The following is a 12503-nucleotide window of genomic DNA, read 5'->3' as shown; positions in this document are numbered from 1 at the left end:
GCCAGATTACAGGAGAAGCGAAACATGTGGGGAAAACAACACGTAAGCGGACGCGTGAGACTGGCGCATCCCCACAGAGCACACCCAGCTTTCTGGGTCGATGATGGATGAAGTCGACCAACCCTTGCCTCCCTCTTCACCTCTCCCCCGTGCGGGGTAGTAAACCGGACTGGCTAACCTCCCTGTTCGTTGCTGAGTAGATCATAAAGACGATCGCTATGGCGCAAACAAGGAAGGACGAAAGGAAACAAGCCTCTCTCTCTAACAATGTCAAATAAGCCACTCTTACTGCGAGAAGAAGCCTAATCATTGGCCGGAAAATGCACAAAAATGAAATACGGGTGGCAACACCGCACCAGCTTGTCGCGACGTCATGGATATTGAGTCTCTTCAATCCTTGTTAATTCATTATGGTTAAGAGGTGGAGCGTATTGTCTTCTAAAGGAGTCACGAAACCGAACATGAGATGTTTGATGCACTTTTACCGTGCCACAACGAAACAAATAACAAAATATGCTTTCAAACGTGTGGCGTCGCATTGCCTTAACGGCGCTGAGGTCCAGCGCCAACTTCGACAAGTAAAACTTTTTCCTCTATTTTCTCTTCTAATAATCAGCGAATCACCACGAAATTAGCATATATGGAAATATTGAAAGAATATTTCAGTAGTCGAAACTTATTTAATGTTTAAGTGTAGTCTCCCTTTGAGATCTCTGCTCTATAGGATTCATGGGACCAAGCAAAAGAGAACGCTGCTTTAAACGCCGAGACCTCATGGAAATGTAGGGGTAACTTGGTTCTATTTTTGTTAGTACTCAGTGAAAAAGATGAAAGCGGCCATCTTTTGAAATCAGAGTGGTGGTGATGATCTAAAAATGTGGAACTTGGAAAAGGCAAGTGTGTCTTTCTCTCGAGTCGTGGTACCTCGGCCTTCTAAATGGGGCAGTCTGAAAAATACAATGACAATGCTTATAGAACAGCTCCAAAGACGAGGATGAGACGAGCACATACGACATGACCTTCGGAAGAATTAATTGTTCGGCTAGTTGGTCTTTCTTATAGCAAGTGCAGCGGTGGCGTAGAGGTAGAGCATCCGCCTCTACCTCTACATAGACATAGACAAGAAGCATAGACAAGAATCAGATGGATGCGTTAAGAGACAAAGCCGGCAATATCATTACTAATATGGATGAGATCGTTCAAGTGGCTGAGGAGTTCTATAGAGATTTATACAGTACCAGTGGTACCCACGACGATAATGGAAGAGAGAATAGTCTAGAGGAATTCGAAATCCCACAGGTAACGCCGGAAGAAGTAAAGAAAGCCTTGAGCTATGCAAAGGGGAAAGGCAGCTGGGGAGGATCAGGTAAGAGCAGATTTGTTGAAGGATGGTGGGCAGATTGTTCTAGGAAAACTGGCTACCCTGTATACGCAATGCTTCATGACTTCGAGCGTACCGGAATCTTGGAAAAACGCTAACATAATCCTAATCCATAAGAAAGGGGACGCCAAAGACTTGAAAAACAATAGACCGATCAGATTACTGTCCGTTGCTTTCAAAGTATTTACTAAGGTAATTGCAAACAGAATCAGAAACACCTTAGACTTCTGTCAACCAAAGGACCAGGCAGGATTCCGTAATACCTACTAAACAATAGACCATATTCCCACTATCAATCAGGTGATAGAAAAATGTGTGGAATATAACCAACCCTTATATATAGCTTTCATTGATTACGAGAAAGCGTTTGATTCAGTGGAAACCTCAGCAGTCATGGAGGCATTGCGGAATCAGGGTGTAGACGGGACGTTTGTAAAAATACTGAAAGATATCTATAGCGGCTCCACAGCCACCGTAGTCCTCCTTTAAGAAAGCAACAAAATTCCAATAAAGAAAGGAGTCAGGCAGGGAGGTACGATCTCTCCATTGCTATTCACAGCGCGTTTACAGGACGTATTCAGAGACCTGGATTGGGAAGAATTGGGGATAAGAGTTAATGTAGAATACTTTAGTAACTTGCAATTCGCTGATGATATTGCCTTGCTTAGTAACTCAGGGGACCATCTGCAATGCATGCTCATTGACTTGGAGAGGCAAAGCCGAAGGGTGGGTCTAAAATTTAATCGGCAGAAAACTAAAGTAATGTTTGACAGTCTCAGAAGAGAACAGCAGTTTACGATAGGTAGCGAGGCACTGGAAGTGGTAAGGGAATACATCTACTTAGGACAGGTAGTGACCGCGGATCAGGATCATGAGACTGAAATAATCAGAAGAATAAGAATGGGCTGGGGTGCGTTTGGCAGGCATTCTCAGACCATGAACAGCAGGTTGCCATTATCCCTCAAGAGAAAGGTATATAACAGCTGTGTCTTACCAGTGCTCACGTACGGGCAGAAACCTGGAGGCTTACGAAAAGGGATCTACTTAAATTGAGGACGACGCAACGAGCTATGCAAAGAAGAATGATAGGTGTAACGTTAAGGGATAAGAAAAGAGCAGATTGGGTGAGGGAACAAACGCGAGTTAATGACATCTTAGTTGAAATCAAGAAAAAGAAATGGGCATGGGCAGGACATGTAATGAGGAGGGAAGGTAAGCGATGGTCATTAAGGGTTACGGACTTGATTCCAAGGGAAGGGAAGCGTAGCAGTGGGCGGCAGAAAATAAGGTGGGTGGATGAGATTAGTTGAGATTATATGATTAGATGATTAGTTGATTAGATGAATTAGATGAGATTACTAAGGTGGATGAGGTGGATGAGTTTGCAGGGACAATATGGCCATAATTAGTACATGAACGGGGTAGTTGGAGAAGTATGGGAGAGGCCTTTGCCCTGCAGTGGGCGTAAAGAGGCTGATGATGATGATGATGATGATGATGATGATAGTTGAGCAGGTAAATTAACGCGATAAAAGACATAAACGCAAGAAAAGGAAATAAAGCAGCTTCGTCTCCTTTTTTCGTGTATATGCCTTTTATCGCGCTAATTTTTTGGCGCACTTTAGCGAGAACTAGCTCTTGCGCCGTTAAAACGCAGCTGTGAGTCATTTGAGCGTGCTAAATTTACCTGTTGAACACCATCAGCACCGGCCCTTCCTGTCGTATGTGCTGTTTTTGCATCTTTTGCGCTGTTTTATAAGAAATGTCAAGATGAACCAGTTCGTCTAAGTCAATGTATTGTTGTTAAAGCAACAGTATTATTAGCAATAAAAGTAGCAATCAAAAGGAACCACGAAAGAAAGTATGTAAAACACTAGCCAGTCTGTTAGTAATGCGCGAGTGGACACCGCACTTTGTGTTTCTGGTATCAACCTCAGAAGTTAGCGAATGCGTCTTGTGAAAATTGGTTGGTCTTGCGTGTGCGGAACGTTCTACAGCTGGCCTAAAAAGTGACCGTCAGGTTCCACCTTGCAGACACTGCAATGTCGCTGGCGAAGTAGGCACGACCCGCGGGTGTAATTTAGAGCGCCGATTTTATGCACTCGTTCCTGCGTTGAGCTTCGGCGCGCCTCGGCGTCGTCGGCGTAACCGAGCGAGCGAAGGATGAAAGAGCGAACGCGGAGTGCAGCCGGGGATGAAAAGCGAACACAGCGCGAGGAGAAAAGCGAAGGAGGAGGCTAAAGTGGAAGCTTAATGCGGAAAATGTTGGAGGAGGGCAGGGAGAAAGCGTGAGCAGAAAAGCGTATAGAGCCGCTATGCGTCGACGATTCTTACGAGATGGTGCCAGAGTAGCGCGCGCCGGCTGTTCACCGACGGCATGCGGCGAGTGCGTCCAACGATACCATATATGGAAACAAAGCGCTGCATAAGCGGAGGTCTGTTTGCGGCGGCTGCTCTGAATCGCGCCCACGCCTCGCCCACGCGCTTTCTCTCGTCGCCATCTCCCTATTAGCGAGCCTGTCGCGCACACTTCGCTGCGTTTGTCCATGATTGTCCACGATGTCAGACAGATTGTCCGCGCCATCCAATATAACGCGAGATGAAAACGCGTATGGAGCTGCGCTAAAATTTCGCATTAGGATGTATCTTAATCGTCGCTGAACTTTTTCCACTGAGGCATTAACATGAATATCGAGCTGAAATTAAACACATAATGTTCAAGCCTAAATATGCCACAATAAAATATAAATAAGGCGAACAATGACGCATGGAATCAGGGCTGGGAACATGGCGGATGTCACCGTTTCAGTCGCTCGCAAGGGGCAAGATTGCAGCTGCCTATAAAACAGACGCCCCAAACCGAATTTTATTGTCCTGTAAATTACGTACACCGAGAAGACCGGTCGCTCGAGAGTAGCGTTATTATGGGAAAAAAGCTTAGCGCTGTCGTCGCACGCGTTGCCACTGCTGTGAGTGCGGACGCGCACATTTTAGTAAAAATTAAACATATTTTTGTAAAGCGATAAAAATTTACCTAGCCGTGAGACGATTCAAGCAAAAATGAAAAGCACCTTTATGTTTTATTGAATATTTTAGACACGGAATATTGGGGGACTGCGGATTTTTGACCAACTGAGTATCTTTAACGGGCACTTAAAGCACTGCACACGGAAGCTTTCGCATTTCGCCCCTGTAGGAACGCGGCCGCCATGGCCAGGATTTGATCCCGCGCCCTCGCGCTTAGCAGCGCAACGCCATAGCCGTTAAGCAAGCACAACTTGTTCCGGAAGTTGTATTGCCGACTAAAGCAAATCCCGGCTGCGGCGTCCGCATTTCGATCGCGAACAGGTGTAACATTGCCCATGTGCCGTGCACTGGGTGAGTATCCGTCGGTGAAAGGCGATCCTCGGTCCCCCCGCTGCCTCCTCGCTGTCGGGTTGGCACGTTCGACTACAAAACTTTTCTTCTTCAAAAGTGGAATAATCGTAAGAGTTTACACTTTCCTAAGAAAGAGGAACCTTGGATCGCAAACTTGGCAAGCATTGAATTGTTGTAGTTCATTAATTACCATCTTCTTACACTGCGTTCAATAATAGAAATTAAGAGCTGAGATGTTGTAACGATTCTGTTCCAATTCTTTTCGCTTCGGCGCTTCTTGGGTGGTTTGTGGAAAGCTCCGCCTGTGCTATTACGAGGATTGGATAGTTGTGAACTGTCGATCATACGAAAGGAATAGAGTCGAGATAAGCAATCGCTACAATATAGCTGTCGTATTCGAAAATCTTCACATCCAGGCATATGGCGGTGGAATGCAAAAAAAAAAAATCACCGATGATTACGATACCCCCTAATCCGTAATTTAAGCGTCACTCTATGCGTGTTTTTTTATTTCGCGATATATTGAGGCAACGAATTTGAGAGAAACACGTAGCAGTGACGGCAATCGTCGAAAATCTAATCTGCGAGTCAAGCCCGTCGGCTTTTATACATGACCGCGTAGCTTCCAGAAAACTTGTTGCTGAGCTGTTGGTTCATGACTAAAAAACAACGGTCACGGCCCTGAGCAGATGAGGACGAAGTGAGACACAAACGACTTATACGGGCGCTGCCAGAAAGTACAATTCCCGTCGCGCATACGATGAAATTACAAAACAATCGCAAACCGAGACATTAGAAACAAGCGCTAACGTGACCAAGTCAAGCGAACCAAAAAAAAAAAAAAAAACGAGCCAGAGCTGACGGGAGCAGACGATAATACGAAACGATCGATGCGGCTGAACCCAAATACGAGTACGCACCGATTGGTCAGGTGGGTCTGCAAGACGCCGGTTTCCGCGCGTACGTGACTGAAGGGGCCACTCACGTTGGTCTCCACCGTTCGCGGCTCGAGTCTTTTGTCTAGCGGTCCGCGTTCCTTCATCTTTCGCTCTGCTCGTTCGCTCGGAACGGGTGAGCCCAGGAACGGGTGCCTAAGAACGGCGCTCTAAAAGAAGCTCGTGCAGTCAGGCGTCGGTGCACGTTAAAAACCTCATGTGGACGAAAATATTCTGGAGGCCCCTACATTCCTTTGTATCTAAGAGCTTCGGAGCCACCTTGGGGCAGTATAAACCATCACAAAACAATCACTGTGTAGAGTCGGGACAACACGCGTTTTTATGTACTCCATTTCATACTTGGCCAGCAGTGCTGTGGAAGCTATAGGCAAGGAGTTGGGTAATGAAAATGCAAGCTCTGCGCGTTTGGAGGTCAAGCTGCTAAGTCGCGAAGAAGGTTTTCATAACGTGATTAAAAGTGAAAAATGGGCGAGGTGGTATGGAAACGTGGCCAAATTCAGAGAGCGAACTGCTGGGGCACAAGAAAAGCGCGTGTCCGGTCTTTTCTTGTGCATGAGCTTGTGTCCCAGCAGTACGCGCTGTGAGTTTAGCCATGGTTTTCCTAGATAGTCGCATATGTCTGCGCGAACCCAGCGCGATTCTGCGCGTCAGGCACCACGACGGGTGGCAAATTAAAAACCAGGAAAAGGAAAACAACGAAATGCAAAATGATCTTAAATAACGTATGAACAGCCACATAACACAGATTGTTCATTTTTAAGGTGTAACACCTTTTTTTTACTGACCCTAAATAAAGAATAATTTAACGTAACTGCTGGTAAAAACACCGGAGTATTTCTCGGCGCGAATGCACCTGCTGCAAGAAGCCCTACTAGCCCCCCCCTCCCCCCCCCCATGCTATGTATGAAACTCAGTAGGGAACTACATGGTTTGGGGGTTCTGTTGTGGTTCGAGCCCAGGCGCCAGCAGCGTTTCCACCCTATCGTCGCGGCGGCCATGTTGGCGCACCGTGCCGTTAATGACTGGTCGAATCTTCTCACTGAGCAGCCAGAATCTCCTCACGTGCCGCTGGCTGGCCGCACAAGGAGTGCAGTGCAGGCTCGACCTCTCACACAATTCAACTTTCTCCTATCTGCGCTTTGCATGTTTCGAGTCGGTGACGAATGCACGCTTTCTCTGCGCACGCAGACAACTGCCTGTACGAGCAGCTCAAGATCAAGAACAACGAGACGCTGCACAGCGAGAGGCCGTGCGAGTCCTTCCACTGCGACGCCCGTCACAAGGTGGTCTACGTCGAAGGGTGAGCGCGTGTCTGACCTCCCCTCGGGTTTTCTGACAAGGCGCGGCGGAAGAGGTGGCGGCAACAGTCCACTAAGCAAAATGTTTCGCCCGTCCTTTTTTACGAGACCCTTATTTGTTTGTTTCTTCTGAGCGCAATAGATTGCGTATTCCTGCGAAATTGCCCATGAACCCAAACCAAAGGTCTAAAGCAGAACATTGATTCGGACCAGTTGATAAACTACACCAGTTATATTTTTGATGTGGTATGATACAGACGACAAAACACATAACGACATGCGCAAACGCTAACTCGCCACTTACGTGTAATGTGACAATTTCAGTTTATAGATGCCGAAACTAGGAAAACGAAATCTCGGATGGTAACGAAACCACTTTCATAAAGCGGGAACATACGTACAGTACCCAAGAAGACACCAGTAGTTGGAGTGACGACTTCAGCTGCGTGTACAGAAACCACATGCATTAAAACGTCTTCCCTATATGACTGGCCTGTTTCAAGTCATGCCCGCACATAACGCTATCAAATATTTGAAAGGATCTTTACATAAGCAGTAATTAATCCACTCACATATTTTCCGTCAGAACTTTGGCTATAACCTTCCCACAATTTTCCCTAGATGTGACCTTCGTGTGCGTTTGTAGTTCCCCCAGGGCAGGCGTTTAAATTCTGCGTTGTTCGTAAAACAGAGTTACAAAGCTCCCTATAGCTTGCATACTTAGTTTACTGCTACGGCCGTAATTTTTACGCACAGACCAGTTATTGTGCCACAGTCCTCAATTTGAAGCACAAAGGCAATCTGTGCCCAACGTATTCAGGAAACTAGATGATCGACCTCTGAGTGAACAGATCATAAAAAGCCAACAATGGACAATACCATGGACAACATAGGGGAAATTATTTATACTTTCTAACTGAATTGAATAAATGATAACTTAATGGCAGTGAAAGTGGATGAAAAAACAACTTGCCGCAGGTGGTGAACGATCTTCGTATTACGCGTGCGATGTTCTAACCAATTGAGCTACCGCGGCGCCGTTTCCCCATCAACTTTTTAAATATTTATGCTTTTACTACTAGAACTAACCTTAAGAGTGTTAGCTAGTGCCACCACTCACAAACCTTGGCGGTGGACGTGGAACATCCTTTCTGCCCCAGGCCTCACGAGTACGTGATCTTTTTGGGTGAAGGCCACTGGTCAATAAACCCACACACGCTGCCTGAAGGCATCAATGTAGCCGGAATGTTGACGGGTGAAAGGAACGAGTGCTTAAGAACTGCGCTCTAAAAGAAGCTCGTGCAGTAAGGCGTCGGTGCACGTTGAGAACCCCATGCGGACGAAAATGTTTTGAAGACCCCTACATTGCTTTGTATCTGAGAGCTTAGGAGCCACCTTGGGGCGTTAGAAACCATCAGACCACAATTATTCTGTGGAGGCGGGACAGCACGCGCTTCTATGCACTCCATTTCTTACTTGGCCTGCGGTGCTGTGGAAGCTATAGGTAATGAGTTGGGCAATGAAAGTGCAAGCTCAGTGCAGTTGGGGGTCAAGTTGCCAAGTCGCCAAGAAGGTTTTTATAACCGGATTAACAGATAATACTAGAACAGGTAATACCAGAAGAAATATTACTAGACGATCGTCCCCATCTATCATCGGCTCAGCAGGCAGTGAAGGCCCTTTTGTGTTTTTTTGAACGTCCAATTGGCACGAGTGCCTCCGACTTTGTATTACGGTCCGTGCACGCCGTGCCGCCCTCATTTCTCTTCGCCTTCTCGCTTCCCCAGTGTAGGGTAGCCAACCGTACTCCTTACTGGTTAGCATCCCACCTCTCTGCTGAGTTTCGTCTACGCATAACTTATAACGTGCCTTTGGTTTCAAATGAATCTAAAGAAGGGGCACTTTTATTTCACCGGGGACACTGGAGAAACATATTGCGAACCTAGTATAACCCATAAAAAAGAGAAAAAGAAAGAGCATTCTATAATTATTTCAGGCATTTCTAACGAAGCCCGGAACAATAAAGTTTCATAACGTATTGCACTAAACCATCTCAGTTTCCACCAAACGTCGACTTGCTGTAGCGTAGCGTTATCTAACAAATAAGTTAAGCAACGCTGATAAAGGCCATATGAAACATTCAAATACTTGTCCAAGAATTTTATTAAAAGGCAGGATGAAATGCGCACGCCTTTCTATACGCACACATATTTACCATAGCCCTTTCCCTCATATTTGCTAAATTTGATCTCAGTGGCATTTTTAGTTCTGCGGGGAAACGGGCTAAAAGTTCCCGCGCTCGTAACACCCTCATAACACACCTGAGTGGTTGCGTACGTAATTTATTGCAAAGACGACGAAAAACCCACTCACTTCGAACTTTACCTACTGGGCACGTTCTGTCGTACCCACCGTGGTTGCTCAGTGGCTATAGTGTTGGGCTCCTGAGCACGAAGTCGCGGGATCGAATCCTGCCCACGGCGGCCGCATTTCAACGGGTGCGAAATGCGCAAACACCCGTCTACTTATATTTAGATGCACGTTAAAGAACCCGAGGTGGTCCAAATTTCCGGAGTCCTCCATTACCGCCTGCGTCATAACCAGTAAGTGATTACCCCATAATTAAATTTTTTTAGCGTTCTGTCGTCCTTACTTTCACCAATCAAAAATAAAGTGGTTTGTGTAGTTCGCTGATCTCAACCGGCCAACGTCGTATTACGTATTGAAATACAGAGAAATAAAAGGTCTAGTAATTATTAATGCGAAGACATTTTATGTCGCATGAGGCGGAAAATTCAGCTGGATCAAGGGATGGTAGCAAAAATGGCCGACGGCGCAAAGAGCGAAAACACGTGGAAAAATGCTCGGACGGACCTCACGTGCCACAAGTAGGTTCCTGAAAAGAAGGCGAATCATTTGAAAGAAAATTTCGGTGCGCGTGGGAGTCGAATCCGCGCTTCGGGGGCGCGAGCCGGGCGCGCTTTCCCGACGCCACGGCGGCTCCTCGGTTGTGGTCGACTGAGAGTGTGCCTAGTGCGTCATTGCACACGTCACGTATCAGACATCTGGCTGACTAAACGTGCGGCCTAGTGCTTGCGTCGTTGGGCACATGACGGCGCAGCCAATTGGGACGAGCTGACGTCATCAGCGTCGTGTATTACCGCCGTAGTCATACCGAAAGTAGTAAATAGAATGACAACGTTAACTATAGTAATTATGAGTAAATAAAGTGAATTCATAGGAATAAGGAAAGCTAGAACAAGCTACAGCAAGGTTAATTAAAGTAGACCGAGGAGGCTTAAATTGGATTGCGGTGGATTAAGTGGGATGTCACATTGAAATCGCATAAGGATACTTAAGTGACTTCCAATTCGTATTTGCAACGCTTTGAATTAGGCCAGAAACGTTAACATTTTATTACAGGATGCACCTCTTATTACAGATAAATATAAATTTCGTGTAATGCAGAGTTCTTTCAGGACACTGAAAAACGTAGCTGATAACGGCAGCAGGAGATTTTCCGAGAGTTAAGTAAGAAATATTTTTGCAAAAAGCTTTAACTCATCCACTTGCAGTCATCTTCGCACACGGGTTATCCATAGCGGTCTGGCCGTTCTTGCTATGTTTCGTCCCGGTAGCCTTGCTGGCCGTGCCAGGGCTGCGCGATAAACTTGTGCAATATGGCGTTCTTCCGTGACACTGGGCAACATGGCGTAAAATGATCTTATAAAGCGTTCGAGCACTTGTTAAATTTCTCCGAAAGGTTGTATATCATCCAGATGCATTTATTTATTTTTGCACACAAATTTTCCATGGCGCTGTCTCCGTGTTCATTGAACTCGATGTCGCTGGCTTTTGTAGTCACACCAAGGCAGCCAGCTAACTTCTGCGTCGCAGGTAAAACGCACTCATAACACTCCGCGGTATGTGTATACGTAATTTACCTGAAAGGCCGCATTGAACCCACAAACTTTGCACTTGCCCTACGTATTACCCATAACGCATACGTGCCCCTTACTTTTGCTAAATGTAAATAGCTGCCCTGCGTATGCAGTTGATTGAGTGTACTCGAAAAATCAACTGCGAACCCCTTACGACACATAAGAATAAGGTAAAATAGGAAGATTCAGTACTTATCCGAAACGCTTGTTGTTGCGCTCCGAATGTAAAAGTTTCGCCACAGAATAAACTAAATATATTTACTATTTTTACTCAGCTTGACGTAGGTGACTGCTGTGTTTGTTTTGGGATTTTAGGAAACATTGCGGTTAGGGGAGTATGATACTAGAGAAAGCTTAAATGAGTGACTTCCTACAAAGGTTGCAAATAATCTACGCAAACTAAACATTGATCACTTGTAACTCACAAAAGGCTTCCTACTTCAATGAAGCATGAACACGGCGCCTCGCATATTTATTCGACGAGGTACGGGATAGGCAACTTCATTTCTCGAACAACGCGTAACAATAGGAAGAATGGTATTGCGTAATTATTTTGAAGTAGCTGCTTAACATACGACCGTAAATCTTTCGGCACACCGCTCCCATAATGTGGCGCCTACTTCTTGTAATAATGAAATATCTGCAATTCTTGGTCCTCCCAAGAATGCGAGTAACCTTTTTAAGCTCTCATGTATCGGCTCCAAACAACGCGGAGTAGCGGAATGGTACCCTTCATATTATTGGCATTTCATTTTACCGAATTGTCGTCGTCGCATTTCGGTTACTTTTGACTCCTCGGAATAGTGAGAGGCGGCCCTTTCCAACTCATGGAGTGGCTGAGCCGGGCCATTCCATTCCTCCAAGTTCTAGAACTTAAACGCTTGCTCTATTGAGTCGAGCGCGTCTGCAACGAGCGCTACTGTAACGAAATGATACGCGTATCTGTAACGAAGGACTGATAACGTACCGGCCGAATTCCTATATTTCATATGTGTTGTGAACGCCTCTGCAACCACGGCCACTAGGCAAATATATTTGCAGAGCGATGAAATTTAGGCGTCCCAGACGGCTAGTTCGTCGCTTTAAAACGAACGCCACGTATAGCCAACTCCAAGGCAGTGACCACAGTTCTGGACAACACATTCCAAAAACTTACCAGTGCCTCCACACTCTGCCACAACATCACCGAGGCCGAAGAAACAGCCATTGCGCTCGCTCTTGCCCACAGCTACAGACATAGAAGATCGTTCACAGTTCTGACGGACTCCCACGAGGTTTGCCGGAACTACCTGCAAAGGCGCATCAGCCAACTTGCCCACAGTATCATCCTGAGCGTGACACACACTGGCGAGCATCACAATACACCTCCCCACCCTCCCAGATTCAGCTTCGGATCATATTGTCACGTGGTGGTGACGTTGAAGACACAGTAGCAATACCATGAAGGACAAAATTAACTTTTATTGGGCGAACCTGTGCCCACAAAAATAGGCTACACATTTAGCACAACCATAGCGGCGAACATGGTCGGCGATTGTCGAAAATCTGG

The 12503-nt window shown here is 46.1% G+C and overlaps 1 protein-coding gene across 1 annotated transcript in view; it reads left to right on the top strand.

Annotated features, from left to right (window-relative positions):
• The window catches only part of LOC142590708 (uncharacterized), a 134736-nt gene that overhangs the window by 69702 nt on the left and 52531 nt on the right, over window positions 1-12503 (top strand). The window contains exon 2 of the mRNA XM_075703125.1: window positions 6904-7015. Within this exon, the coding sequence (XP_075559240.1) occupies window positions 6904-7015 (112 nt within the window). The remainder of the gene's footprint in view (window positions 1-6903; window positions 7016-12503) is intronic.

Source organism: Dermacentor variabilis, chromosome 8 (assembly GCF_050947875.1).
Source record: "Dermacentor variabilis isolate Ectoservices chromosome 8, ASM5094787v1, whole genome shotgun sequence".
Classification (NCBI taxonomy): Eukaryota; Metazoa; Arthropoda; class Arachnida; order Ixodida; family Ixodidae; genus Dermacentor; species Dermacentor variabilis.
The sequence above is the reverse complement of the archived record's forward strand: the minus strand, read 5'-3'. Positions and strand labels throughout refer to the sequence as shown.